Source organism: Cygnus atratus, chromosome 13 (assembly GCF_013377495.2).
Source record: "Cygnus atratus isolate AKBS03 ecotype Queensland, Australia chromosome 13, CAtr_DNAZoo_HiC_assembly, whole genome shotgun sequence".
Classification (NCBI taxonomy): Eukaryota; Metazoa; Chordata; class Aves; order Anseriformes; family Anatidae; genus Cygnus; species Cygnus atratus.
The window spans coordinates 6,572,399-6,599,617 of NC_066374.1; the positions used below are offsets into that span (position 1 = coordinate 6,572,399).

Here is a 27,219-nt window from a genome sequence, read left to right on the forward strand (position 1 = left end):
TGGGGAGAACCATTCACTGGTGATGCTGGACCCAGGGTGTGATAGCAGGAGCATGTTACCTCCCACGCTACTGTGTGGGAATTGGGGTGCTTTCTGATAAAACTGAGATCTCAGCTGTTCACGAAAGGTTAAGAGAGTTGCAGAGATGGGTTACAGCACTATACGCTGGAGTGGAGCCAGAGAGGTAGCATTTCAGACTGTAGTTGGAGATGATTTCCACCAGTACTGGTGGTAGCATTCATGAAGACACATAATCCACGAAGTGACTATATGAAGGTGCTTTATTAGGCGCCGGAAGTTAGGGGCATGCCTGCCCAAATCTAACTTCGTCCGATTTGTTCAATCAGTTCTCTTTTATCTCCTAGAATATTACATATGCATTAAGTTTCACAACACATCTATGCATATTCATTTCCTAGCTCCGCCTAGCCCTGCTTCGTATGCTAATTATCTGATCACTCCTTCTGCGCTTGCGTATCACTCTGGTGGTCATCCGGGTGGTTGTCGGGATGAAGTAAGATGTCTTCATCAGAGTTGAACTTCTTAACCTTTTCTTCTTACACATCCTCTCTGAGCCCTTGGTCTCAGTCCAAACTGCAAGGTTGGTTTGACCCAGTTCTCGGGGGCCGAGAGGCCCCAGTTATCTAGATGTCTTGCAAATTTGGCATTCTTTTAGTCCTCCTTACTCCTCATCATGAATCGGTGCATTCTCTCATGCTATCCTTGCACATATATTTTTTATCTTCCAAGCGCAGCCTCGGAACAGTACATCGCAAATGTAACACATATTAAGCAATATTGTATATTTCATCTTCTATTACCAACACTGGGACCGGTACTGTTTAATATCTTTATCAATGACAGGGTGGGATCAAGCGCACCCTCAGCAAAGTTTGCAGATGACACCAAGCTGAGTGGTGCCGCTGATACGACAGAAGTAAGGGATGCCATCAAAAGGGACCTGGACAAGCCTGAGAAGCGGGTGCACGTGAATCTAACGAGGCTCAACAAGTCTAAGCACAAGGTGCTGCACCTGGGTCGGGGCAATCCCAGACATGAGCACAGACTGGGTGAAGAACTCGCTGAGAGCAGCCCTGCAGAGAAGGACTTGGGGGTTCTGGTGGATGAAAAGCTCAACATGAGCCAGAGGTGCACGATTGCAGCCCAGAAGGCCAACTGTGTCCTGGGCTGCATCAGCAGAGGAGTGGCCAGCAGGTCCAGGGAAGGGATTGTGCCCCTCTGCTCCACCCTTGTGAGGCCCCCACCTGGAGCCCTGCATCCAGGCTTGGGGCTGCCGGCACAAGAAGGATGCTGATCTGTAAGAACAGGTCCAGAGGAGGGAAGTTGATCAGAGGGCTGGAATACCTCTACTATTAAGAAAGGCTGAGAGAATTGGGGATGTTCAGACAAAAGAAGAGAAGGCTCCAGGGAGACCTTGTTGCAGGTTTTCAATACTTAAAGGGGGTTTACAAGAAGATGGAAAGCAACCTTTTGCTCAGTCAGATAATAACAGGACAAGGGGAATGGTTAAAAGCTAAAAGACGGGAGATTTAGATTACAGGTTAGGAGGAAATTCTTCACTCAGAGGGCGGTGAGGCACTGAACAGGCTGCCCAAAGACGCTGTGAATGCCCCATCCCTGGAGGTGTTCAAGAACATGTTGGACAAGGCCCTGGGCAACCTGATCTAGTGGGTGGCATACCTGCCCATGGCATAGACGACGGAGCTGGATGATCTTTGTTCCCCAGGGGTCGGTGTTGGGGCCCATCATCTTTAATCTCTTTATTGCTGATTTGGACGGGGAAATTGAGCGCACCCTCGGTAAGTTTGCAGATGACGCCAAGTTGGCAGGAAGTGTTGGTCTGCTGGAGGGTAGCAAGGCCCTGCAGAGGGATCCGGACAGCTCGGGTCGATGGGCAGAGGCGAACGGGATGAGGTTCGACATGGCTAAGTGCTGGGTCCTGCGCTTTCGCCACAACAACCCCGTGCAGTGCTACAGGCTTGGGGCAGAGTGGCTGGAAAGTCGCGCAGAGGAAAAGGACCTGGGGCTGTTAATCGATGTGCGCCTGAACGTGAGCCAGCAGTGTGCCCGGGCGGCCAAGAAGGCCAACGGCATCCTGGCTTGTATCAGCCAGGATTTGGTTGGGCAAAGGGGCTGTCCTATACTGAATTAGAGTGTCCTCAGGACAGAGAAATCATCACCAACCAAACCGCCAAGGTGCTTGCCCTGCTCGCTCATCAAGCCACCCAGATGCGAGCTGCAACAATGCAGCGTCTCGTGGTCCTCGATTACTTACTAGCAGAAGGAGGAGGTGTCTATGGAAAGCCGAACGATTCAAGCTGCTGTCTTAAAACTGATGATAACGGGGAAGTCATTCAAGAACTTACAAAAGGGAATTAGAAAACTAGCCCATGTACAGGCCTGGAAGGTCTTAAATCTTGAACGGAACACCTGGCCCTGGCTCCCAGGACCAGCACGGGTAAAACAGACAGTATCTTATCTGTTCCTCGGGTTCGTCTTATTAATGACGATGCCTTGTTTCATCTCTCTTATGATTAAGTCGGTTTGAGAAATGAAGTCCTCAACTCTGTGAGGACAGGAACTGTTAATGGGCAAAGAGACGAGCTTCTGCTGCCAACCCAGGCTCCCCAGGATCTACCAGACGCAACGGCATTTGTAAGAATTGAATGAAACGCTTTTTAGCAACAAGAGAGCAGAAAGAAAAGAGGCGGGAGTCGTAGGAAAGAGGATTTGTGTGCAAAAGAGACCGGCGTAAGCCTTCCCAGGCCGCGTCTCGAACCCACGGCCCTGGCGACTTCTCGCCGATTAGGGCGGGGGGCGGCTGAGCGCTTCTGGCCGCTGGGCTACCGCCGCCCCCTTGGGGAGGAGGGGCTCCGGCTGGCCCCAAGAGCTGAGCGGCCGCTGGGCCGCTCGGGGGCGGAGCTATGCAAATGAGGCGCGGCCGGGCGCGCTGAGCGCGACGGGACGGGACGGGACGGGACGGGACGGGACGGGACGGGGGGACCGAGGGGAGGTCTCCTGAACGTCTCCAGAAATACCTGAGGGGAGGGCGGGAAGCCGGGGGTGGGAGCGTGGGGGCCGGCTTAATCGCATTAATGATTTCTAAATAAAACAACCGTCGTTATTAGCGGCGGGAACGGGAGAACGGGGGCTCTCTCAATCGCGCTAAAACTAGACGTTGCTGCGTGTCTTTGCTTACTGCTGTGCAAATTAACCGACACGAGGAGTCTCGGGGCCCCTCGCAGAGGACGTTTCCTGACAAAAACGGGGAACCTGTCTCAAAAAGCAGCTGAGACCGACCCTGTGGCTCGGGCAGGAGCCAAGGAGCAGCTGAGTCTGTACAAAGGCACGGGGCCAACCAGTGGCGCTGAAGAGGAGTTATCAGCCTCCGTCCCCACGACCCCCGGCGACCACCGCCAGAAGGCACTGCACAAGCGCAGGCAGGAGGAGCTTATGGAAACGCCTCCTTGGAACTAACTTCAACGCGAAGCGGGGACAGGCTATGCACAGGCATAGGCGTATCGGGAAACTCCGTGCACGTGTACCTCTTCGCTGCATATAAGCGTGGCAAGTTGCCGCATCAGGCACGCACGGTTTTGGTGGGCTCACCCCCGTGCTGCCCAGCGCCGAATAAACGTACCTACTTTACAATCCTGCTGATTGTGGAGTCCGTTTTTCGCAAGCCAGCGCTGCATTAAATTTGTGGGAAAAAAGGCGGATTTGTGCAGGCATCTTTTCCAAGCCGCATGAAGCGGGGATGGAGCAGCCTCCACACACCGCGTTTGTGCTCGGCCTGGGCAATGGTACACGGGGCAGAGCGGAAACTCGGCATTTTTGCTCAGAAACCACCACTGAAAGCCGCTCGCACCCAGCACCCTGCAGGGGAAGGGCTCTCACTGCAGAAAACGAGAAAAATCCTCTTTCACCTCTTTATTGCTGATTTGGACGGGGAAATTGAGCGCACCCTCGGTAAGTTTGCAGATGACGCCAAGTTGGCAGGAAGTGTTGGTCTGCTGGAGGGTAGCAAGGCCCTGCAGAGGGATCCGGACAGCTCGGGTCGATGGGCAGAGGCGAACGGGATGAGGTTCGACATGGCTAAGTGCTGGGTCCTGCGCTTTCGCCACAACAACCCCGTGCAGTGCTACAGGCTTGGGGCAGAGTGGCTGGAAAGTCGCGCAGAGGAAAAGGACCTGGGGCTGTTAATCGATGTGCGCCTGAACGTGAGCCAGCAGTGTGCCCGGGCGGCCAAGAAGGCCAACGGCATCCTGGCTTGTATCAGCCAGGATTTGGTTGGGCAAAGGGGCTGTCCTATACTGAATTAGAGTGTCCTCAGGACAGAGAAATCATCACCAACCAAACCGCCAAGGTGCTTGCCCTGCTCGCTCATCAAGCCACCCAGATGCGAGCTGCAACAATGCAGCGTCTCGTGGTCCTCGATTACTTACTAGCAGAAGGAGGAGGTGTCTATGGAAAGCCGAACGATTCAAGCTGCTGTCTTAAAACTGATGATAACGGGGAAGTCATTCAAGAACTTACAAAAGGGAATTAGAAAACTAGCCCATGTACAGGCCTGGAAGGTCTTAAATCTTGAACGGAACACCTGGCCCTGGCTCCCAGGACCAGCACGGGTAAAACAGACAGTATCTTATCTGTTCCTCGGGTTCGTCTTATTAATGACGATGCCTTGTTTCATCTCTCTTATGATTAAGTCGGTTTGAGAAATGAAGTCCTCAACTCTGTGAGGACAGGAACTGTTAATGGGCAAAGAGACGAGCTTCTGCTGCCAACCCAGGCTCCCCAGGATCTACCAGACGCAACGGCATTTGTAAGAATTGAATGAAACGCTTTTTAGCAACAAGAGAGCAGAAAGAAAAGAGGCGGGAGTCGTAGGAAAGAGGATTTGTGTGCAAAAGAGACCGGCGTAAGCCTTCCCAGGCCGCGTCTCGAACCCACGGCCCTGGCGACTTCTCGCCGATTAGGGCGGGGGGCGGCTGAGCGCTTCTGGCCGCTGGGCTACCGCCGCCCCCTTGGGGAGGAGGGGCTCCGGCTGGCCCCAAGAGCTGAGCGGCCGCTGGGCCGCTCGGGGGCGGAGCTATGCAAATGAGGCGCGGCCGGGCGCGCTGAGCGCGACGGGACGGGACGGGACGGGACGGGACGGGGGGACCGAGGGGAGGTCTCCTGAACGTCTCCAGAAATACCTGAGGGGAGGGCGGGAAGCCGGGGGTGGGAGCGTGGGGGCCGGCTTAATCGCATTAATGATTTCTAAATAAAACAACCGTCGTTATTAGCGGCGGGAACGGGAGAACGGGGGCTCTCTCAATCGCGCTAAAACTAGACGTTGCTGCGTGTCTTTGCTTACTGCTGTGCAAATTAACCGACACGAGGAGTCTCGGGGCCCCTCGCAGAGGACGTTTCCTGACAAAAACGGGGAACCTGTCTCAAAAAGCAGCTGAGACCGACCCTGTGGCTCGGGCAGGAGCCAAGGAGCAGCTGAGTCTGTACAAAGGCACGGGGCCAACCAGTGGCGCTGAAGAGGAGTTGTCAGCCTCCGTCCCCACGACCCCCGGCGACCACCGCCAGAAGGCACTGCACAAGCGCAGGCAGGAGGAGCTTATGGAAACGCCTCCTTGGAACTAACTTCAACGCGAAGCGGGGACAGGCTATGCACAGGCATAGGCGTATCGGGAAACTCCGTGCACGTGTACCTCTTCGCTGCATATAAGCGTGGCAAGTTGCCGCATCAGGCACGCACGGTTTTGGTGGGCTCACCCCCGTGCTGCCCAGCGCCGAATAAACGTACCTACTTTACAATCCTGCTGATTGTGGAGTCCGTTTTTCGCAAGCCAGCGCTGCATTAAATTTGTGGGAGAAAAGGCGGATTTGTGCAGGCATCTTTTCCAAGCCGCATGAAGCGGGGATGGAGCAGCCTCCACACACCGCGTTTGTGCTCGGCCCGGGCAATGGTACACGGGGCAGAGCGGAAACTCGGCATTTTTGCTCAGAAACCACCACTGAAAGCCGCTCGCACCCAGCACCCTGCAGGGGAAGGGCTCTCACTGCAGAAAACGAGAAAAATCCTCTTTCACCTCTTTATTGCTGATTTGGACGGGGAAATTGAGCGCACCCTCGGTAAGTTTGCAGATGACGCCAAGTTGGCAGGAAGTGTTGGTCTGCTGGAGGGTAGCAAGGCCCTGCAGAGGGATCCGGACAGCTCGGGTCGATGGGCAGAGGCGAACGGGATGAGGTTCGACATGGCTAAGTGCTGGGTCCTGCGCTTTCGCCACAACAACCCCGTGCAGTGCTACAGGCTTGGGGCAGAGTGGCTGGAAAGTCGCGCAGAGGAAAAGGACCTGGGGCTGTTAATCGATGTGCGCCTGAACGTGAGCCAGCAGTGTGCCCGGGCGGCCAAGAAGGCCAACGGCATCCTGGCTTGTATCAGCCAGGATTTGGTTGGGCAAAGGGGCTGTCCTATACTGAATTAGAGTGTCCTCAGGACAGAGAAATCATCACCAACCAAACCGCCAAGGTGCTTGCCCTGCTCGCTCATCAAGCCACCCAGATGCGAGCTGCAACAATGCAGCGTCTCGTGGTCCTCGATTACTTACTAGCAGAAGGAGGAGGTGTCTATGGAAAGCCGAACGATTCAAGCTGCTGTCTTAAAACTGATGATAACGGGGAAGTCATTCAAGAACTTACAAAAGGGAATTAGAAAACTAGCCCATGTACAGGCCTGGAAGGTCTTAAATCTTGAACGGAACACCTGGCCCTGGCTCCCAGGACCAGCACGGGTAAAACAGACAGTATCTTATCTGTTCCTCGGGTTCGTCTTATTAATGACGATGCCTTGTTTCATCTCTCTTATGATTAAGTCGGTTTGAGAAATGAAGTCCTCAACTCTGTGAGGACAGGAACTGTTAATGGGCAAAGAGACGAGCTTCTGCTGCCAACCCAGGCTCCCCAGGATCTACCAGACGCAACGGCATTTGTAAGAATTGAATGAAACGCTTTTTAGCAACAAGAGAGCAGAAAGAAAAGAGGCGGGAGTCGTAGGAAAGAGGATTTGTGTGCAAAAGAGACCGGCGTAAGCCTTCCCAGGCCGCGTCTCGAACCCACGGCCCTGGCGACTTCTCGCCGATTAGGGCGGGGGGCGGCTGAGCGCTTCTGGCCGCTGGGCTACCGCCGCCCCCTTGGGGAGGAGGGGCTCCGGCTGGCCCCAAGAGCTGAGCGGCCGCTGGGCCGCTCGGGGGCGGAGCTATGCAAATGAGGCGCGGCCGGGCGCGCTGAGCGCGACGGGACGGACGGACGGGACGGGACGACGGGACGGGACGGGGGACCGAGGGGAGGTCTCCTGAACGTCTCCAGAAATACCTGAGGGGAGGGCGGGAAGCCGGGGGTGGGAGCGTGGGGGCCTGGCTTAATCGCATTAATGATTTCTAAATAAAACAACCGTCGTTATTAGCGGCGGGAACGGGAGAACGGGGGCTCTCTCAATCGCGCTAAAACTAGACGTTGCTGCGTGTCTTTGCTTACTGCTGTGCAAATTAACCGACACGAGGAGTCTCGGGGCCCCTCGCAGAGGACGTTTCCTGACAAAAACGGGGAACCTGTCTCAAAAAGCAGCTGAGACCGACCCTGTGGCTCGGGCGGGAGCCAAGGAGCAGCTGAGTCTGTACAAAGGCACGGGGCCAACCAGTGGCGCTGAAGAGGAGTTGTCAGCCTCCATCCCCACGACCCCCGGCGACCACCGCCAGAAGGCACTGCACAAGCGCAGGCAGGAGGAGCTTATGGAAACGCCTCCTTGGAACTAACTTTCAACGTGAAGCGGGGACAGGCTATGCACAGGCATAGGCGTATCGGGAAACTTCGTGCACGTGTACCTCTTCGCTGCATATAAGCGTGGCAAGTTGCCGCATCAGGCACGCACGGTTTTGGTGGGCTCACCCCCGTGCTGCCCAGCGCCGAATAAACGTACCTACTTTACAATCCTGCTGATTGTGGAGTCCGTTTTTCGCAAGCCAGCGCTGCATTAAATTTGTGGGAGAAAAGGCGGATTTGTGCAGGCATCTTTTCCAAGCCGCATGAAGCGGGGATGGAGCAGCCTCCACACACCGCGTTTGTGCTCAGCCCGGGCAATGGTACACGGGGCAGAGCGGAAACTCGGCATTTTTGCTCAGAAACCACCACTGAAAGCCGCTCGCACCCAGCACCCTGCAGGGGAAGGGCTCTCACTGCAGAAAACGAGGAAAAATCCTCTTTCACCTCTTTATTGCTGATTTGGACGGGGAAATTGAGCGCACCCTCGGTAAGTTTGCAGATGACGCCAAGTTGGCAGGAAGTGTTGGTCTGCTGGAGGGTAGCAAGGCCCTGCAGAGGGATCCGGACAGCTCGGGTCGATGGGCAGAGGCGAACGGGATGAGGTTCGACATGGCTAAGTGCTGGGTCCTGCGCTTTCGCCACAACAACCCCGTGCAGTGCTACAGGCTTGGGGCAGAGTGGCTGGAAAGTCGCGCAGAGGAAAAGGACCTGGGGCTGTTAATCGATGTGCGCCTGAACGTGAGCCAGCAGTGTGCCCGGGCGGCCAAGAAGGCCAACGGCATCCTGGCTTGTATCAGCCAGGATTTGGTTGGGCAAAGGGGCTGTCCTATACTGAATTAGAGTGTCCTCAGGACAGAGAAATCATCACCAACCAAACCGCCAAGGTGCTTGCCCTGCTCGCTCATCAAGCCACCCAGATGCGAGCTGCAACAATGCAGCGTCTCGTGGTCCTCGATTACTTACTAGCAGAAGGAGGAGGTGTCTGTGGAAAGCCGAACGATTCAAGCTGCTGTCTTAAAACTGATGATAACGGGGAAGTCATTCAAGAACTTACAAAAGGGAATTAGAAAACTAGCCCATGTACAGGCCTGGAAGGTCTTAAATCTTGAACGGAACACCTGGCCCTGGCTCCCAGGACCAGCACGGGTAAAACAGACAGTATCTTATCTGTTCCTCGGGTTCGTCTTATTAATGACGATGCCTTGTTTCATCTCTCTTATGATTAAGTCGGTTTGAGAAATGAAGTCCTCAACTCTGTGAGGACAGGAACTGTTAATGGGCAAAGAGACGAGCTTCTGCTGCCAACCCAGGCTCCCCAGGATCTACCAGACGCAACGGCATTTGTAAGAATTGAATGAAACGCTTTTTAGCAACAAGAGAGCAGAAAGAAAAGAGGCGGGAGTCGTAGGAAAGAGGATTTGTGTGCAAAAGAGACCGGCGTAAGCCTTCCCAGGCCGCGTCTCGAACCCACGGCCCTGGCGACTTCTCGCCGATTAGGGCGGGGGGCGGCTGAGCGCTTCTGGCCGCTGGGCTACCGCCGCCCCCTTGGGGAGGAGGGGCTCCGGCTGGCCCCAAGAGCTGAGCGGCCGCTGGGCCGCTCGGGGGCGGAGCTATGCAAATGAGGCGCGGCCGGGCGCGCTGAGCGCGACGGGACGGGACGGGACGGGACGGGACGGGACGGGACGGGGGACCGAGGGGAGGTCTCCTGAACGTCTCCAGAAATACCTGAGGGGAGGGCGGGAAGCCGGGGGTGGGAGCGTGGGGGCTGGCTTAATCGCATTAATGATTTCTAAATAAAACAACCGTCGTTATTAGCGGCGGGAACGGGAGAACGGGGGCTCTCTCAATCGCGCTAAAACTAGACGTTGCTGCGTGTCTTTGCTTACTGCTGTGCAAATTAACCGACACGAGGAGTCTCGGGGCCTCTCGCAGAGGACGTTTCCTGACAAAAACGGGGAACCTGTCTCAAAAAGCAGCTGAGACCGACCCTGTGGCTCGGGCGGGAGCCAAGGAGCAGCTGAGTCTGTACAAAGGCACGGGGCCAACCAGTGGCGCTGAAGAGGAGTTGTCAGCCTCCATCCCCACGACCCCCGGCGACCACCGCCAGAAGGCACTGCACAAGCGCAGGCAGGAGGAGCTTATGGAAACGCCTCCTTGGAACTAACTTCAACGTGAAGCGGGGACAGGCTATGCACAGGCATAGGCGTATCGGGAAACTTCGTGCACGTGTACCTCTTCGCTGCATATAAGCGTGGCAAGTTGCCGCATCAGGCACGCACGGTTTTGGTGGGCTCACCCCCGTGCTGCCCAGCGCCGAATAAACGTACCTACTTTACAATCCTGCTGATTGTGGAGTCCGTTTTTCGCAAGCCAGCGCTGCATTAAATTTGTGGGAGAAAAGGCGGATTTGTGCAGGCATCTTTTCCAAGCCGCATGAAGCGGGGATGGAGCAGCCTCCACACACCGCGTTTGTGCTCAGCCCGGGCAATGGTACACGGGGCAGAGCGGAAACTCGGCATTTTTGCTCAGAAACCACCACTGAAAGCCGCTCGCACCCAGCACCCTGCAGGGGAAGGGCTCTCACTGCAGAAAACGAGAAAAATCCTCTTTCACCTCTTTATTGCTGATTTGGACGGGGAAATTGAGCGCACCCTCGGTAAGTTTGCAGATGACGCCAAGTTGGCAGGAAGTGTTGGTCTGCTGGAGGGTAGCAAGGCCCTGCAGAGGGATCCGGACAGCTCGGGTCGATGGGCAGAGGCGAACGGGATGAGGTTCGACATGGCTAAGTGCTGGGTCCTGCGCTTTCGCCACAACAACCCCGTGCAGTGCTACAGGCTTGGGGCAGAGTGGCTGGAAAGTCGCGCAGAGGAAAAGGACCTGGGGCTGTTAATCGATGTGCGCCTGAACGTGAGCCAGCAGTGTGCCCGGGCGGCCAAGAAGGCCAACGGCATCCTGGCTTGTATCAGCCAGGATTTGGTTGGGCAAAGGGGCTGTCCTATACTGAATTAGAGTGTCCTCAGGACAGAGAAATCATCACCAACCAAACCGCCAAGGTGCTTGCCCTGCTCGCTCATCAAGCCACCCAGATGCGAGCTGCAACAATGCAGCGTCTCGTGGTCCTCGATTACTTACTAGCAGAAGGAGGAGGTGTCTGTGGAAAGCCGAACGATTCAAGCTGCTGTCTTAAAACTGATGATAACGGGGAAGTCATTCAAGAACTTACAAAAGGGAATTAGAAAACTAGCCCATGTACAGGCCTGGAAGGTCTTAAATCTTGAACGGAACACCTGGCCCTGGCTCCCAGGACCAGCACGGGTAAAACAGACAGTATCTTATCTGTTCCTCGGGTTCGTCTTATTAATGACGATGCCTTGTTTCATCTCTCTTATGATTAAGTCGGTTTGAGAAATGAAGTCCTCAACTCTGTGAGGACAGGAACTGTTAATGGGCAAAGAGACGAGCTTCTGCTGCCAACCCAGGCTCCCCAGGATCTACCAGACGCAACGGCATTTGTAAGAATTGAATGAAACGCTTTTTAGCAACAAGAGAGCAGAAAGAAAAGAGGCGGGAGTCGTAGGAAAGAGGATTTGTGTGCAAAAGAGACCGGCGTAAGCCTTCCCAGGCCGCGTCTCGAACCCACGGCCCTGGCGACTTCTCGCCGATTAGGGCGGGGGGCGGCTGAGCGCTTCTGGCCGCTGGGCTACCGCCGCCCCCTTGGGGAGGAGGGGCTCCGGCTGGCCCCAAGAGCTGAGCGGCCGCTGGGCCGCTCGGGGGCGGAGCTATGCAAATGAGGCGCGGCCGGGCGCGCTGAGCGCGACGGGACGGGACGGGACGGGACGGGACGGGACGGGACGGGGGGACCGAGGGGAGGTCTCCTGAACGTCTCCAGAAATACCTGAGGGGAGGGCGGGAAGCCGGGGGTGGGAGCGTGGGGGCTGGCTTAATCGCATTAATGATTTCTAAATAAAACAACCGTCGTTATTAGCGGCGGGAACGGGAGAACGGGGGCTCTCTCAATCGCGCTAAAACTAGACGTTGCTGCGTGTCTTTGCTTACTGCTGTGCAAATTAACCGACACGAGGAGTCTCGGGGCCCCTCGCAGAGGACGTTTCCTGACAAAAACGGGGAACCTGTCTCAAAAAGCAGCTGAGACCGACCCTGTGGCTCGGGCGGGAGCCAAGGAGCAGCTGAGTCTGTACAAAGGCACGGGGCCAACCAGTGGCGCTGAAGAGGAGTTGTCAGCCTCCATCCCCACGACCCCCGGCGACCACCGCCAGAAGGCACTGCACAAGCGCAGGCAGGAGGAGCTTATGGAAACGCCTCCTTGGAACTAACTTCAACGTGAAGCGGGGACAGGCTATGCACAGGCATAGGCGTATCGGGAAACTTCGTGCACGTGTACCTCTTCGCTGCATATAAGCGTGGCAAGTTGCCGCATCAGGCACGCACGGTTTTGGTGGGCTCACCCCCGTGCTGCCCAGCGCCGAATAAACGTACCTACTTTACAATCCTGCTGATTGTGGAGTCCGTTTTTCGCAAGCCAGCGCTGCATTAAATTTGTGGGAGAAAAGGCGGATTTGTGCAGGCATCTTTTCCAAGCCGCATGAAGCGGGGATGGAGCAGCCTCCACACACCGCGTTTGTGCTCAGCCCGGGCAATGGTACACGGGGCAGAGCGGAAACTCGGCATTTTTGCTCAGAAACCACCACTGAAAGCCGCTCGCACCCAGCACCCTGCAGGGGAAGGGCTCTCACTGCAGAAAACGAGAAAAATCCTCTTTCACCTCTTTATTGCTGATTTGGACGGGGAAATTGAGCGCACCCTCGGTAAGTTTGCAGATGACGCCAAGTTGGCAGGAAGTGTTGGTCTGCTGGAGGGTAGCAAGGCCCTGCAGAGGGATCCGGACAGCTCGGGTCGATGGGCAGAGGCGAACGGGATGAGGTTCGACATGGCTAAGTGCTGGGTCCTGCGCTTTCGCCACAACAACCCCGTGCAGTGCTACAGGCTTGGGGCAGAGTGGCTGGAAAGTCGCGCAGAGGAAAAGGACCTGGGGCTGTTAATCGATGTGCGCCTGAACGTGAGCCAGCAGTGTGCCCGGGCGGCCAAGAAGGCCAACGGCATCCTGGCTTGTATCAGCCAGGATTTGGTTGGGCAAAGGGGCTGTCCTATACTGAATTAGAGTGTCCTCAGGACAGAGAAATCATCACCAACCAAACCGCCAAGGTGCTTGCCCTGCTCGCTCATCAAGCCACCCAGATGCGAGCTGCAACAATGCAGCGTCTCGTGGTCCTCGATTACTTACTAGCAGAAGGAGGAGGTGTCTGTGGAAAGCCGAACGATTCAAGCTGCTGTCTTAAAACTGATGATAACGGGGAAGTCATTCAAGAACTTACAAAAGGGAATTAGAAAACTAGCCCATGTACAGGCCTGGAAGGTCTTAAATCTTGAACGGAACACCTGGCCCTGGCTCCCAGGACCAGCACGGGTAAAACAGACAGTATCTTATCTGTTCCTCGGGTTCGTCTTATTAATGACGATGCCTTGTTTCATCTCTCTTATGATTAAGTCGGTTTGAGAAATGAAGTCCTCAACTCTGTGAGGACAGGAACTGTTAATGGGCAAAGAGACGAGCTTCTGCTGCCAACCCAGGCTCCCCAGGATCTACCAGACGCAACGGCATTTGTAAGAATTGAATGAAACGCTTTTTAGCAACAAGAGAGCAGAAAGAAAAGAGGCGGGAGTCGTAGGAAAGAGGATTTGTGTGCAAAAGAGACCGGCGTAAGCCTTCCCAGGCCGCGTCTCGAACCCACGGCCCTGGCGACTTCTCGCCGATTAGGGCGGGGGGCGGCTGAGCGCTTCTGGCCGCTGGGCTACCGCCGCCCCCTTGGGGAGGAGGGGCTCCGGCTGGCCCCAAGAGCTGAGCGGCCGCTGGGCCGCTCGGGGGCGGAGCTATGCAAATGAGGCGCGGCCGGGCGCGCTGAGCGCGACGGGACGGGACGGGACGGGACGGGACGGGACGGGACGGGGGGACCGAGGGGAGGTCTCCTGAACGTCTCCAGAAATACCTGAGCGGAGGGCGGGAAGCCGGGGGTGGGAGCGTGGGGGCCGGCTTAATCGCATTAATGATTTCTAAATAAAACAACCGTCCTTATTAGCGGCGGGAACGGGAGAACGGGGGCTCTCTCAATCGCGCTAAAACTAGACGTTGCTGCGTGTCTTTGCTTACTGCTGTGCAAATTAACCGACACGAGGAGTCTCGGGGCCCCTCGCAGAGGACGTTTCCTGACAAAAACGGGGAACCTGTCTCAAAAAGCAGCTGAGACCGACCCTGTGGCTCGGGCGGGAGCCAAGGAGCAGCTGAGTCTGTACAAAGGCACGGGGCCAACCAGTGGCGCTGAAGAGGAGTTGTCAGCCTCCATCCCCACGACCCCCGGCGACCACCGCCAGAAGGCACTGCACAAGCGCAGGCAGGAGGAGCTTATGGAAACGCCTCCTTGGAACTAACTTCAACGCGAAGCGGGGACAGGCTATGCACAGGCATAGGCGTATCGGGAAACTTCGTGCACGTGTACCTCTTCGCTGCATATAAGCGTGGCAAGTTGCCGCATCAGGCACGCACGGTTTTGGTGGGCTCACCCCCGTGCTGCCCAGCGCCGAATAAACGTACCTACTTTACAATCCTGCTGATTGTGGAGTCCGTTTTTCGCAAGCCAGCGCTGCATTAAATTTGTGGGAAAAAAGGCGGATTTGTGCAGGCATCTTTTCCAAGCCGCATGAAGCGGGGATGGAGCAGCCTCCACACACCGCGTTTGTGCTCAGCCCGGGCAATGGTACACGGGGCAGAGCGGAAACTCGGCATTTTTGCTCAGAAACCACCACTGAAAGCCGCTCGCACCCAGCACCCTGCAGGGGAAGGGCTCTCACTGCAGAAAACGGGAAAAATCCTCTTTCACCTCTTTATTGCTGATTTGGACGGGGAAATTGAGCCCACCCTCGGTAAGTTTGCAGATGACGCCAAGTTGGCAGGAAGTGTTGGTCTGCTGGAGGGTAGCAAGGCCCTGCAGAGGGATCCGGACAGCTCGGGTCGATGGGCAGAGGCGAACGGGATGAGGTTCGACATGGCTAAGTGCTGGGTCCTGCGCTTTCGCCACAACAACCCCGTGCAGTGCTACAGGCTTGGGGCAGAGTGGCTGGAAAGTCGCGCAGAGGAAAAGGACCTGGGGCTGTTAATCGATGTGCGCCTGAACGTGAGCCAGCAGTGTGCCCGGGCGGCCAAGAAGGCCAACGGCATCCTGGCTTGTATCAGCCAGGATTTGGTTGGGCAAAGGGGCTGTCCTATACTGAATTAGAGTGTCCTCAGGACAGAGAAATCATCACCAACCAAACCGCCAAGGTGCTTGCCCTGCTCGCTCATCAAGCCACCCAGATGCGAGCTGCAACAATGCAGCGTCTCGTGGTCCTCGATTACTTACTAGCAGAAGGAGGAGGTGTCTGTGGAAAGCCGAACGATTCAAGCTGCTGTCTTAAAACTGATGATAACGGGGAAGTCATTCAAGAACTTACAAAAGGGAATTAGAAAACTAGCCCATGTACAGGCCTGGAAGGTCTTAAATCTTGAACGGAACACCTGGCCCTGGCTCCCAGGACCAGCACGGGTAAAACAGACAGTATCTTATCTGTTCCTCGGGTTCGTCTTATTAATGACGATGCCTTGTTTCATCTCTCTTATGATTAAGTCGGTTTGAGAAATGAAGTCCTCAACTCTGTGAGGAGAGGAACTGTTAATGGGCAAAGAGACGAGCTTCTGCTGCCAACCCAGGCTCCCCAGGATCTACCAGACGCAACGGCATTTGTAAGAATTGAATGAAACGCTTTTTAGCAACAAGAGAGCAGAAAGAAAAGAGGCGGGAGTCGTAGGAAAGAGGATTTGTGTGCAAAAGAGACCGGCGTAAGCCTTCCCAGGCCGCGTCTCGAACCCACGGCCCTGGCGACTTCTCGCCGATTAGGGCGGGGGGCGGCTGAGCGCTTCTGGCCGCTGGGCTACCGCCGCCCCCTTGGGGAGGAGGGGCTCCGGCTGGCCCCAAGAGCTGAGCGGCCGCTGGGCCGCTCGGGGGCGGAGCTATGCAAATGAGGCGCGGCCGGGCGCGCTGAGCGCGACGGGACGGGACGGGACGGGACGGGACGGGACGGGGGGACCGAGGGGAGGTCTCCTGAACGTCTCCAGAAATACCTGAGGGGAGGGCGGGAAGCCGGGGGTGGGAGCGTGGGGGCTGGCTTAATCGCATTAATGATTTCTAAATAAAACAACCGTCGTTATTAGCGGCGGGAACGGGAGAACGGGGGCTCTCTCAATCGCGCTAAAACTAGACGTTGCTGCGTGTCTTTGCTTACTGCTGTGCAAATTAACCGACACGAGGAGTCTCGGGGCCCCTCGCAGAGGACGTTTCCTGACAAAAACGGGGAACCTGTCTCAAAAAGCAGCTGAGACCGACCCTGTGGCTCGGGCGGGAGCCAAGGAGCAGCTGAGTCTGTACAAAGGCACGGGGCCAACCAGTGGCGCTGAAGAGGAGTTGTCAGCCTCCATCCCCACGACCCCCGGCGACCACCGCCAGAAGGCACTGCACAAGCGCAGGCAGGAGGAGCTTATGGAAACGCCTCCTTGGAACTAACTTCAACGCGAAGCGGGGACAGGCTATGCACAGGCATAGGCGTATCGGGAAACTTCGTGCACGTGTACCTCTTCGCTGCATATAAGCGTGGCAAGTTGCCGCATCAGGCACGCACGGTTTTGGTGGGCTCACCCCCGTGCTGCCCAGCGCCGAATAAACGTACCTACTTTACAATCCTGCTGATTGTGGAGTCCGTTTTTCGCAAGCCAGCGCTGCATTAAATTTGTGGGAGAAAAGGCGGATTTGTGCAGGCATCTTTTCCAAGCCGCATGAAGCGGGGATGGAGCAGCCTCCACACACCGCGTTTGTGCTCAGCCCGGGCAATGGTACACGGGGCAGAGCGGAAACTCGGCATTTTTGCTCAGAAACCACCACTGAAAGCCGCTTGCACCCAGCACCCTGCAGGGGAAGGGCTCTCACTGCAGAAAACCGGTGCTTTCCGTTGTGCCTTTTCGCAGTTCTCCCCCAGTTTCTGCTTTGACCCGGCTGCCCCCTTCCCTCTGACAGATTCCTCCGGGCACCGCTGCCCCGGCGCCAGCCCGCACAGCTCCCGGCCCCACACGGAGCCGAGCCGAGCCGAGCCTTCCCCCCACGCTTACCTGCCGCCGGCTCTGCCCTCACGTCCCCGCTGACGCCTCACCACACGGCGCCGCGAGGCGCTGTGCCACCGGTGGCCGGGGCTGCCCCGTTTCCTCCCCGGCGGCCCGGAACAGCCCGGCGCGGCCCGGAACGGCACGGCCCGGCCCGGAACAGGCAGCGGAAGTGCCGCCGCCATGGCGCCGGTGTCGCGCTCCCGCAGCCCGCCCGCCGCCAGCCCGCAAGGCCGCGGCCGCCGCTCCCGGTCCCGCTCCCGGTCGCGGTCCCGCTCCCGCAGCGCCCTGAGGCGCCGCCGGCGGAGCCGCAGCTGGTCCCGATCCCGCAGCCCCGGCGGGCCGCGCTCCGGCGGGCACCACCACCACGGCAAGGCCTGGCCCGAGTACTACGAGAAGGAGAAGGAGGAGATCCTGCGGCAGAGGTGGGCACCCCGACAGGAACAGCACCTCTGTCTGCTCGGGCTGTGGCGGTGGCGCGGCCCCGACATCGTGTCGGGGGCTCTGGCCTCTGAGGCCGCTCCTTGGTTGCTCTGATGTTCTTTTTTATTGTTATAATAACTATTTTTCTCCTTACTGTAGCTATTTGAGCATAAATTCTAGTAAAGATAAGGCTTTAAATGCGTTTTTGTTAGGTGGAGCACGTTAGGCTTCACTGAAGGTGTTTTGTGTTACAGGAGGCTCAATGAGAGGGAGAGGATTGGAGAGCTGGGCGCACCCGAAGTCTGGGGACTTTCGCCAAAGGTTCCTGACCCCGAGTAAGGCATATTCCTTCTTCTTTCCCTCCAGTGTTTATGATATCAATTATACATCGATGTACAGAAATGTCTTATTGCACTGCGAATGCTTCAGTGTACAGAAATGTCTTACCTCTACAGTGCTCCCATCGCCACAATTCACATTGTGTCAAAAGTTGGTTTCTGAACCAATGTAACCAGATTTCAACTTTTTTTTTCCAAATAATTCCGACATACCAATTATATAAGATATGATGTATTGTAGATCGGGTAATTGCTGTGCTCTGGTTCTGAAAGCAGTTCCCATTTTGCAAATTTGCTGTTTCATAGTTTACTCTGTTGCAAAAATGGGCTCAGAATGTGCAGGCATGTGTTTGGGTGTATTGTGTGCATTTGATCTTGAATTACTAAATACTACAAAATAGATTTTAAATAACAAACTTTTTTTTCTTTTTCAGTTCTGATGAACACACACCAGTAGAAGATGAAGAGGCAAAATCTAAGAGTAGCTCTTCGGATTCCAGCTCAGAAGGTATTTTGCTGTGTTTAAATGGCTTATAGACAGTCAGAAGCTACCTACAACTTTGTTGCTGTCAAGAAATTCACTGACTTTGATGGGTTGAAGTCAGTGTGATGAGCTGTAGTTCAAATGAGAATGTTGGTTTGTGAAGATTCAGAAGTATATACGGAGCTAGAAGGTCTTCATCTGTTCTCTAACGTTATCTTTTAAAAACATTCCAGAGGAGAAAAAGAAAAAGAAGAAGAAAAGAAAGAAGAAAAAGCGGAAGGCATCTAAAAGAAAACACAGAAAGCATTCTGAGGACAGCGACAGTGAGTCGGAGTCTGAGCAGAACTCCAGTGGTAAGAAAAGACGGTTTCTGTTATGGTCTGTGGCCTGAGAGCTCTCCTTGTACTCCTCCAAATGCAAAGTGACGCTTCCAGCTTTTGTTGCACACTTGCAGTGTTCTGAAATTACAGAGCTGCACCATCGATCCAATATTCTTTTCTCTCCCCATCTTCTTGGGTTTGCAATGCCTTTTCCTTAAGTGCTTGTGGTCTGGCCGTAGGAAATAGGATCTCTGAACTTAGCATCCATTAGGCATCTCATGCCAGATGGCTCATGTCAAACAATACTGCAGGTAACTTTCTATTACTATTTTCTCAGGATTATTTGGTACCTAAACAAATCATGTCTGAGAACCTGCATACTCAGGCGTTCTGGTGGAGGCAGTTATTTATTCACAGTGCAGGAAAATAATCCATTTTAGCTGTGGCTTATCATCTCTTTTTAATGATACGTAAACTTGTATTTTTTTCAGATGAAGATAAAAAGAAAAGCAAGAAGAAGAAAAAGAAGCAGAGAAAGTAAGTTTCCAGTGTAACTGTATCTTCGTTTAACTAGAGGGCAGCACTACTTTCTTAGCAGGGTGACTGAGCACTCTTGTAATTAGGGCTATAAACACAGTGGAATAATCTTAATCTGATGGATTGGCTTCAAATGTACAGGGCCATGCATCACAGAGGGGTCTCTGCTGTGATAGGGAGCCATTTTCTAGCACTGTATGAAACACACAACAGTGGATATGTTATCTTTATTTTACTATCACGTGTGTTCTATCAAACAACAACAACCTATTTGCAGATGTTCAGTCTTCCCGTAGGTGGAAGTTGCCTGGAGAAAACTCACGACTTGAGTAGGATTCCTAGCACGTCCTTTCCTCTTCAATTTTGGGGAATAGCATGTCTGTCTTTGACTTCGTTACAGGAAGAGGTATAAGAAAAAGAAAAATAAAAAGAGCAGGAAGGAATCCAGTGATTCAAGTAGTGAAGATTCTGATGATGAAACGTTGCAAGAAGATCTCTGGATTGAGAGATCAAGTAGGTTCATGTGACTTTAAACTTGGATTGAAACTTCTTGGTGTTCTTCTCATGATTTTCTTTTTTTGTTAGGTGTTGCTGGCCTGATAATTGTTCTGATAACAAAGAATAGCAGGCACAATATTAATCTGCTTCACTATTTGATTGTTGCAGAAAATACAGAAGCTGATAGCTTGATTGGACCAGAAGCTCCCAAAACGCACGCATCTCAAGATGACAGGCCTTTGAAGTGAGTGCTCTAATGGTACATGGATCAAACAGAGTAAATCAAGCATGAAGATTTCTGTTCAAAAAGACTGTTATGATATTATGACTTGTATCAGAGAGAGATGCTGTACCAGGAACGTACCGACAGAAGTAATAGTGGTGCTAGTCTTTACCCTGACCTGAATTCAAGTACAAAAGTCTTATGCTTTTGAGCATGGTTTCATAGAAGATTACTTGTTCTTTACTTTGGTAAGGTGCCTTTACTCTAATCCTCTGCAATATTGTGACTTTATACAACCTTCATTACTGTTTAACCAGTTGTGAGTAAACTGGTTATTTAAGATGTTCTTGCTAGGGGTAGCCATAAGGATGAAACAGGCAAATATGTGGGAAAGAATAGGAGAGTCCTTAAAAATGGGGCTGCAGCCAGTAGTGATCAGGGAGGCTGGATGTTTAGCTCAGGTGCGCTTTTTCTATTTGAGACTGATTTTCGTCTGCTTTTTTTTTTTTTTTTTTAAAGCTATGGACATGCCCTGTTGCCTGGTGAAGGTGCAGCAATGGCAGAATACGTAAAAGCAGGAAAACGTATACCCCGGAGAGGTGAAATTGGCTTGACCAGTGAAGAAATCGCATCGTTTGAGAGCTCTGGTTATGTAATGAGTGGCAGCAGGTATGGTTTTGATGATGGTAATATTTCAGTAAAGTTTTCCTCTGTTGGCCTGTTGGAAGGCTGCTTCCAGGCTCTATCTGAAAGTACAGAAGAGCGGGTGCTCTTTGTGCTTGTGGCAATCTATGCTAAACTCTCTATTTCTGTGGATAAATGGTGAGTTTCTTAAGGGTGCCTTTTCCTTAAGAATAAAAATAATTTACAGCTAACACACTTCTAATTCTCACGTTTTTCAAATGAGGAGATGCTTGTGTCAGATGGCGTAAGGGTTGTGTGTTTGGACAGCAGAGGTGATGTGCTGGCTCATCATTATGGCACAAATCAGTGTGAGAGGTTGGCCATACCTTTTTTTTCTACCAGTACAACAGGAGTTTCACTTACATTTTGGTGAGCCAGCAGCTGACACCCTGGGAGAATGAGAATTAGGCACCCTGTTTGGTGCCTGAGTGCAGACACCCTCAAAAGTCAGCTTCTAAGTCATCTGTGCTCCTTTCTGTGGAGGTTTTTGTGCAATTTGGGTTCTCTGGTGTAGGTATCTTCATTTATTAATCTCTCAAAGCCTTCAGGCTAGTTAACGGATGGAGGATGTGGTGTAGCATCACATCCTTGTGCCCATGCTGATGTAGACAATGTTCTCCTTTGCAGACATCGTCGAATGGAAGCTGTGCGTCTGCGTAAAGAGAACCAGATTTACAGCGCAGATGAAAAGAGAGCTCTGGCATCCTTCAACCAGGAGGAGAGGAGGAAAAGAGAGAATAAGATCCTTGCAAGCTTTCGAGAGATGGTCTACAGAAAGACTAAGGGCAAAGAAGAAAAATAATTTCTCATTTGAACTGTTTGCCGTAGATTTTACCAAGCAGCAGCTAACCTGTTCCAGTCACGATCTGAAAAAAGCTGCAGTGCCTTTCACCCAACAGGGCCAAGCCTCAGGAATGGATTACTTGTATCAAGGGAATAGAATTACTATTATCAGATTTTGTTGGAGGATTTGTTCACTGTCTGCAAGGAATCCCTGTAAATCAAAAGGCTAGGAGACAGGAGCAGGCAGTGAAGGTTAGAGGTGGCAATGTTCTGTCCTCACTTGGACAAGCAGGGGGATTCCATGGGAGGGCTTTGGTATGTGCTGCTGCTAAATGCTATTTTGCATTTATTTTCACTAATGAGAGTAGGTTGACCATCACAAGCAAGCTACTAGTGAGAGTAGCACAAATGAAGGAATTCCTAAATTCCTGTTTATGTATTTTTCATAAGTCTTAGATTTATTTTTTTTCTCAGAACAGTTGTTTGTTTTGTGGTTTAGAGTACTCCTGTATATAGGTGTAAATTTGTAATTTAATACAGACTGGCTTCAGTTATTTTAAAGCAAGCAGATTGCAATTGGGATATAAAATAACAGTAACAGTAATAGCAGGGTCTGATCTTGAATCTCTCAAAGCCCGTGGTGAACTGCTACGTTGCTTGCTTCTTTTTCTGCTATGTTATACATAGGTATCAGAGCGGTGGTGCAGCGATTGGAACCTGGATGTACGCAGGTGGTAACGAGGATGTATCTTTCAATTTATTTTTTTTGTTGGTCTATGGAAGTGTTCTAGATTAAAGCCTTATTTTAACTCCTGTGTTATTTTAATTTGGTCTGTTTCAGCAGTATGACATGACTCTTTTTAAACACCATACTCGGAAGCCTACTCAAGTAATTCTTCTGTGGCAGCTACCTTTGATTCAACTGTATATTTCCAAAAGTAACTCCCTTAGGCTTATTTTTTCTCAAATGTGTTTAAAAACAGAGTGTTTTCTAGAAGGCTTTCCCCCCCCCCTCAATTTTGTGTTGTAGTTTTGGCAGCAGAGATGTCTTGTACATTTGTACAACAAAAATAAGTCCTATAATGTTTGCCCCAGAGTCTTGCAGGCCTGTTTGCAAACAACATTTCCAGCCCAGCTGCCTCTTCCTGTTTACACCCTGGGACCTGGTCCTGTGAACCTATACCTGCAGGAGACTATGACTTAAAACCAGCAGCTGGGTCAGGCCATGATTCTGCACAGGTTTAATGCTTCTTACACATACACGAGGTAATCCACAAGCTAATAAGGAAGAGCCGTTTTTTCCTTCGTTGTGTGTGTTTATCCTCCACGAATACCAAGACAGCATCGATGTCTGTGAGTTGGAGCTATTCATTAAAATGTGAGGCTTCGCTTGAGGATTAGTTTATTTTCAATGATGTCCTTAAGCCACTTTTCTCTAAATCGACATTGTTCTGGCCTGGAGGAGGGAGTAAAAACGGTAAATAGCAAGAAAGCTGGTCTTTATTCACAGGGCATGCCTGGAGACCTGTATAAATTTATTACAAATTGATTACGTAGGAGGAGATAATCATCGTGTGACTATTTGTGTTGGAGCGAAGCTAATGATAGGCAGGGTCACTTGGGTTTGCTTAACGAGACTTTGACAGCTTCCTCTACTCTCTGATGTTACTGTGAACTTCTTATTTACATCGAGCTCCCCTTTGTTTTGGCACAGGACAGCTTGCTAGAACCTCCCCGGTCGTGTCAGTGATGGAAAAGTAACAAAGCATACCTGAGAATCAGCCTGCTGGACTCCAGAAAGAAGAATACCTCCACCGGCAAGGTCTGCAAGAGAGGAGATACAGGGCAGAGTTCACATTCTGAGCTACAGGGCCGAAAAAAAAGCAGTCATTTTAATTAGGTGAGAGCTACTCCTTCAAAAATAACTGTGTATTTGTGCAACATTTCTGATATGGATTGGAATAGCTTTTAATTTTGGTTTAAAGCCTCTGAGTATTCTCTTGTGAAGGGAATGACTCGGAAATTACAATTGTAAATTTGCTAGGATAAGATTTGTGACCAGTGGCTGTGATCTGGATTGCTGGTAGGGACCCATTGCCGCTAAATAGGAAAGCTAAGGTACAATACGACTAAGCATAGGTTCTGAAGGGGAAAAAAGTCTACTGCATGCAATTTTATTTTATTTTATTTATCTTGAGTCACAAAATACCATTGTATGGGTGAAGATTGAACTGTGGATGTGTGGACAATGTGATTAAATAAGAATTTCAGTAGCAAGTGAAGTAGAAACTTAAAGCAGGAAATAAAAAGGAGAAAAAGTGTTGAATACTATGCCTTATGAATTAGTAGACTCAAGTCTTTTCTAGAATATAATGTGTGCTTGGTATTGGAGGCAAAAATATGAAAATGATCTCGATGATAAAATTGCTCCCTTTGGAGTGTAGTTATGGACTTTAACTCAGTGTCAATTGTTAGAGGCTAGAACTGTTTACTGCTTACTCTCATTCAAGGTAAGTGAAACTGGAGTTCTACTGCTTTACCTGAAAGGATTGCTGCGTACCATTTCTGAATACTTACAGCAGGTTTGATTTTGGAGATCTCTATAACGAAGTAGACGCTTGCTGTCGCTTGTGGGATGGGTTTTCTGCGTGTCGGGATGCTCCAGAGAACTCTGTAGTGGTACCTCTTGCTGTACATCAGTTCCTCTTCACGGAGAAATTCTGACCAGTAAAGCCAGCTTTCATGAACCTCCCATGTCTGCTGAACAAACACATGGCGCTAAGATTCCCTCTGTCTGGTAGAGATGACTTAAGGGAGGCGCTAAAAAGAAACTGAGGTGCTCTTATTTCATTTTTCACACTATTCCTGTGCCTGTGTAAGATGGCATGACCTCTTGAGTCACGAGTGGATGGAATATTCACTCACGGAAATGTATTCTTCAATCTGCTGCCGTCCTCTCTCCACTGTGAAGTCCTTGCAGGTGGTCCACTGAATATTTTTGGCAACATATTCAGCTTCTAAAACAGACAGAATGCTGAGAATTTCTTCTGGAAATGCTCTGAAATGTTCTAAGACATTGCAAATAGGGCGAGCACGCTACCTTTCCCTTTTTTCTGCAGGGCTAGGAATTGTTCTGTTGCACCACATATCACATTTGCGACGATCATCCCTACTGTTTTCTCAAGGGCAGCATTTTCATTTTCCTTGTCCATTGTCTCCACCTTTAGAAAGAGATATGTAAAAAGAGAAATGCACAAATGCCCTGAGAGAGGATTGGCCTTCAGAGCTGCAGGATCCATTGGACAAACTCAGGCTGGTCTGGACAGGGATATTGAAACAGCAGCAGGCCCACCTCCCCGTATGATCCCTTGTTCCTCGCACTCACCTCTGCTCAGACCTAATTTGAGCAGCCTTAAGCTGCGGAGGCCAACTGTTGTTGCTTCAAAAATGTGCTTCCTGGGCTGGTGGAAGCCTGGAGGAGCGGTTATAGGGGTGGCCGAGGTGACGCTGGGAGCTGTGCAGCACTGGCAGCGTCGCTATGGCTGTCGCGTCCTACCTGTGGGAGCTAGAGAGCCCTTATGGCCTTGCCTTACCACCTCGGGGAGTGTTGGAGTCGTCGTCATGGTGATCTGATCCAGGCTCTTGGCATCCCACCAGAATGTACGGGCCGCGGAAATTCCTCTCCAGCAGGACAGGCTCCCAGGAAGGAAGGCGGTGCCAGCAGGGAAACACACACAGACTTGTCTGGCTTCGTAGTGTCTGTCGGTCTCAGCAATTTGGGAACTGCACCTGCCTCCAGTTCTGTGCTCTACAAAACTCAGGCTTGGGCTATGCCGCTGCACGGAGGTGCTTGGGCCGTGGGGCCCTCCAGAGGGTGCTGGACCACTGACTGACTGTAAGTCAGAGACATTTTAGCAAAATGCAGGGTGCTAAATCCCCAGCAGCCGCTCTGCCAGGACAGCAGGGGAATGTTAGTAGAGGAATAAAGGGGCAAAGTGGAGATGCTGGTCCTTGTGGTCTGACAGAGGCACTTCCCTTTGCTCATTTGCATGTTCTGCATTTTTTACTGGACTTTTGCTTACTTGGTCTCATCACTTCAGTAAGAAAATTGGGAAGAAGTGCAACACGAGAGGCTGCTTTGAAACAGATTGGCAAAAAGGGCCCAGAGGCCCAGGAGTTGTGCCAAGAAATGCAGAAGCCTCTATGGGGAAGCTTGTCAATAAGCTGGAAAATGGCTCAGCAGCTGAGGGAGTCTTGCCCTGGAGCCGCTGGGGAGGTGAGGCTCGGGACACAGACCCCTGGGGAGCTGTGTGTGTGCAGTGCGAGTGAGTAAAAAAAAATTTATAGCATCTTGTGCAACAAAGGAAGCTTCCAGCTGCTGCTTGGGGCAAGCTCTGTTGGGGTAACCACAGCACAAGGTGTGGTGTGAAACGGAAAAGCCTCTGCTGAGCCCAGAAAGCTCCACAGGGACAGGCTGCTCTTTCTGGCTCCTCTGCCTCCTCGTTCACCCAGGCGGGACACATCTCACTGTGGCTTTGAGGCCCTGGTATGTGGAAGGATGGTAGCAAACCCTGCTTAAAGCAACCCTGCTTTGCTTTTTCGGATGTCGGTGTAATATGGGACTTCTCCACTTGGTGGTAGGTGCTTTGAGCTTGTATTTCACTGATTCCCAAGCTCTCCTCAGTCCTTCCGACAGACAAGACTTTGTCAAGCTTGTCATGCGCGGGCCCAAACCAAGGCTGAGGACTTCTAGAAAGCACAAGCAGCTGGAAAGCTCAATTAACTGCTTCCTCTTAGAGCCTGGCCAGCGTCCCCGAAGGTGCCAGATGTGCCTGTCCTTGCTCAGTGACACGAACTGCAATGTACAGCTCAAGGGGACTGAGAAACACTCAGGCACATCCCAGCTAATCATCGGGGCAAGTCAGATGAAAATTCACCTGAACTTGCTGTCATTTATGCTGTGTGAATGCAAAATAATTGTGCGTCACAGAGAAAGAAGTGATTCAGTGTTAATGCAGCGACACAGGGTCTGCCTTTCACTCTGACATCTGCCAGAGGGCAGCAGACAATTTTTTGGTTTACAGAGGAACCAATTCTCCCCAAAGCTCCCAGACAACACACACACAAGGGTTAAATACACGTGTATCTTTATTAGGGACTCAGACCATAAGGTACAGCCGTGCAGATTCTCTGAAGCGCCGCCGCCTCAGTGTATGTTCTCCAAACCCTAAAAAAGAAAGCAACCAAGTGACAGCCGTCTCAGCACCACGCCCGTCCCCAAACTTTGGGGACAAACGCGCTGCCCTCAGGGCGCGTGGCTCAGCAAGCCGTCTGCCACCCCGCGCCCTTGGCTGCCCCGAGCCGTGCCTCGGAGCACGCCGGGCCCCCGGCACCTGCCTTGACCACGTAGTGCTTGCTGGCCCCCGAGAGCCGCTTGTCCCTCTGCATCATCGCCCACTGGAAAGGGTTGCGGGCCACCCTCTTCTCCTGCGGGGCACAGGGGCGGCCGTCAGGGCAGGGGCAGGGGAGGCCTCAGAGGGCCCGGGGAGACTGAGGGGGAGCCGGGGGGGAGGGGCCCGGCCGCGCTGACCTTGTCGCCGTTGGACCAGCGCTGCACGAAGACGGTGGTGAAGCCGGGGACGGTGAGGCAGGCGGCCATGATGGCCATGCCGGGCAGGACCTCGTACCACATCCCCGCGCCGCTCCTCGCCCCGCTCCTCTCCCAGCCCCTCAGGCGGCCGCTCCCGGCCTGCCCCCCTCAGGACCGCGGCGCTTCCGCTCGCCGAGCGGTGCACGCCGGGAGTTGTAGGCCGGCCGGGCCGCGGGGAGGGCGG

At 52.7% G+C, this 27,219-nt stretch overlaps 2 protein-coding genes and 1 long non-coding RNA gene across 5 annotated transcripts in view; 1 reads left to right on the top strand and 2 right to left on the bottom strand.

The window, feature by feature from the left end:
* Positions 1 to 17,221, bottom strand: part of LOC126913455 (uncharacterized) — a 32,072-nt gene extending 14,851 nt beyond the window's left edge. For both annotated transcript variants that reach the window (XR_007708783.1, XR_007708784.1), the window contains exon 1: positions 17,105 to 17,221. This is a non-coding gene — a long non-coding RNA (uncharacterized LOC126913455). The remainder of the gene's footprint in view (positions 1 to 17,104) is intronic.
* Positions 17,176 to 23,715, top strand: NKAP (NFKB activating protein). 2 transcript variants are annotated; one of them, XR_007708782.1, is made up of 10 exons: positions 17,176 to 17,520; positions 17,773 to 17,853; positions 18,291 to 18,364; positions 18,574 to 18,693; positions 19,152 to 19,197; positions 19,598 to 19,710; positions 19,864 to 19,939; positions 20,438 to 20,587; positions 21,230 to 22,323; positions 23,100 to 23,671. XR_007708782.1 is itself a non-coding variant. In XM_035541302.2 (9 exons), the coding sequence occupies exons 1-9, from the start codon at positions 17,279 to 17,281 to the stop codon at positions 21,402 to 21,404; spliced, it is 1,077 nt and encodes a 358-aa protein (XP_035397195.1). In that variant the 5' UTR covers positions 17,176 to 17,278; the 3' UTR covers positions 21,405 to 23,715. The 2 variants fall into 2 exon arrangements, 1 of the variants encoding a protein (XP_035397195.1); XM_035541302.2 differs by having other exon boundaries at positions 21,230 to 23,715.
* Positions 23,716 to 26,515: 2,800 nt separating this feature from the next.
* Positions 26,516 to 27,196, bottom strand: NDUFA1 (NADH:ubiquinone oxidoreductase subunit A1). The gene is made up of 3 exons (XM_035541300.2): positions 26,976 to 27,196; positions 26,783 to 26,872; positions 26,516 to 26,612 (listed from the first exon to the last, which is right to left on the bottom strand). The coding sequence occupies exons 1-3, from the start codon at positions 27,075 to 27,077 to the stop codon at positions 26,592 to 26,594; spliced, it is 213 nt and encodes a 70-aa protein (XP_035397193.1). The 5' UTR covers positions 27,078 to 27,196; the 3' UTR covers positions 26,516 to 26,591.
* Between the last annotated feature and the right edge of the window lie 23 nt (positions 27,197 to 27,219).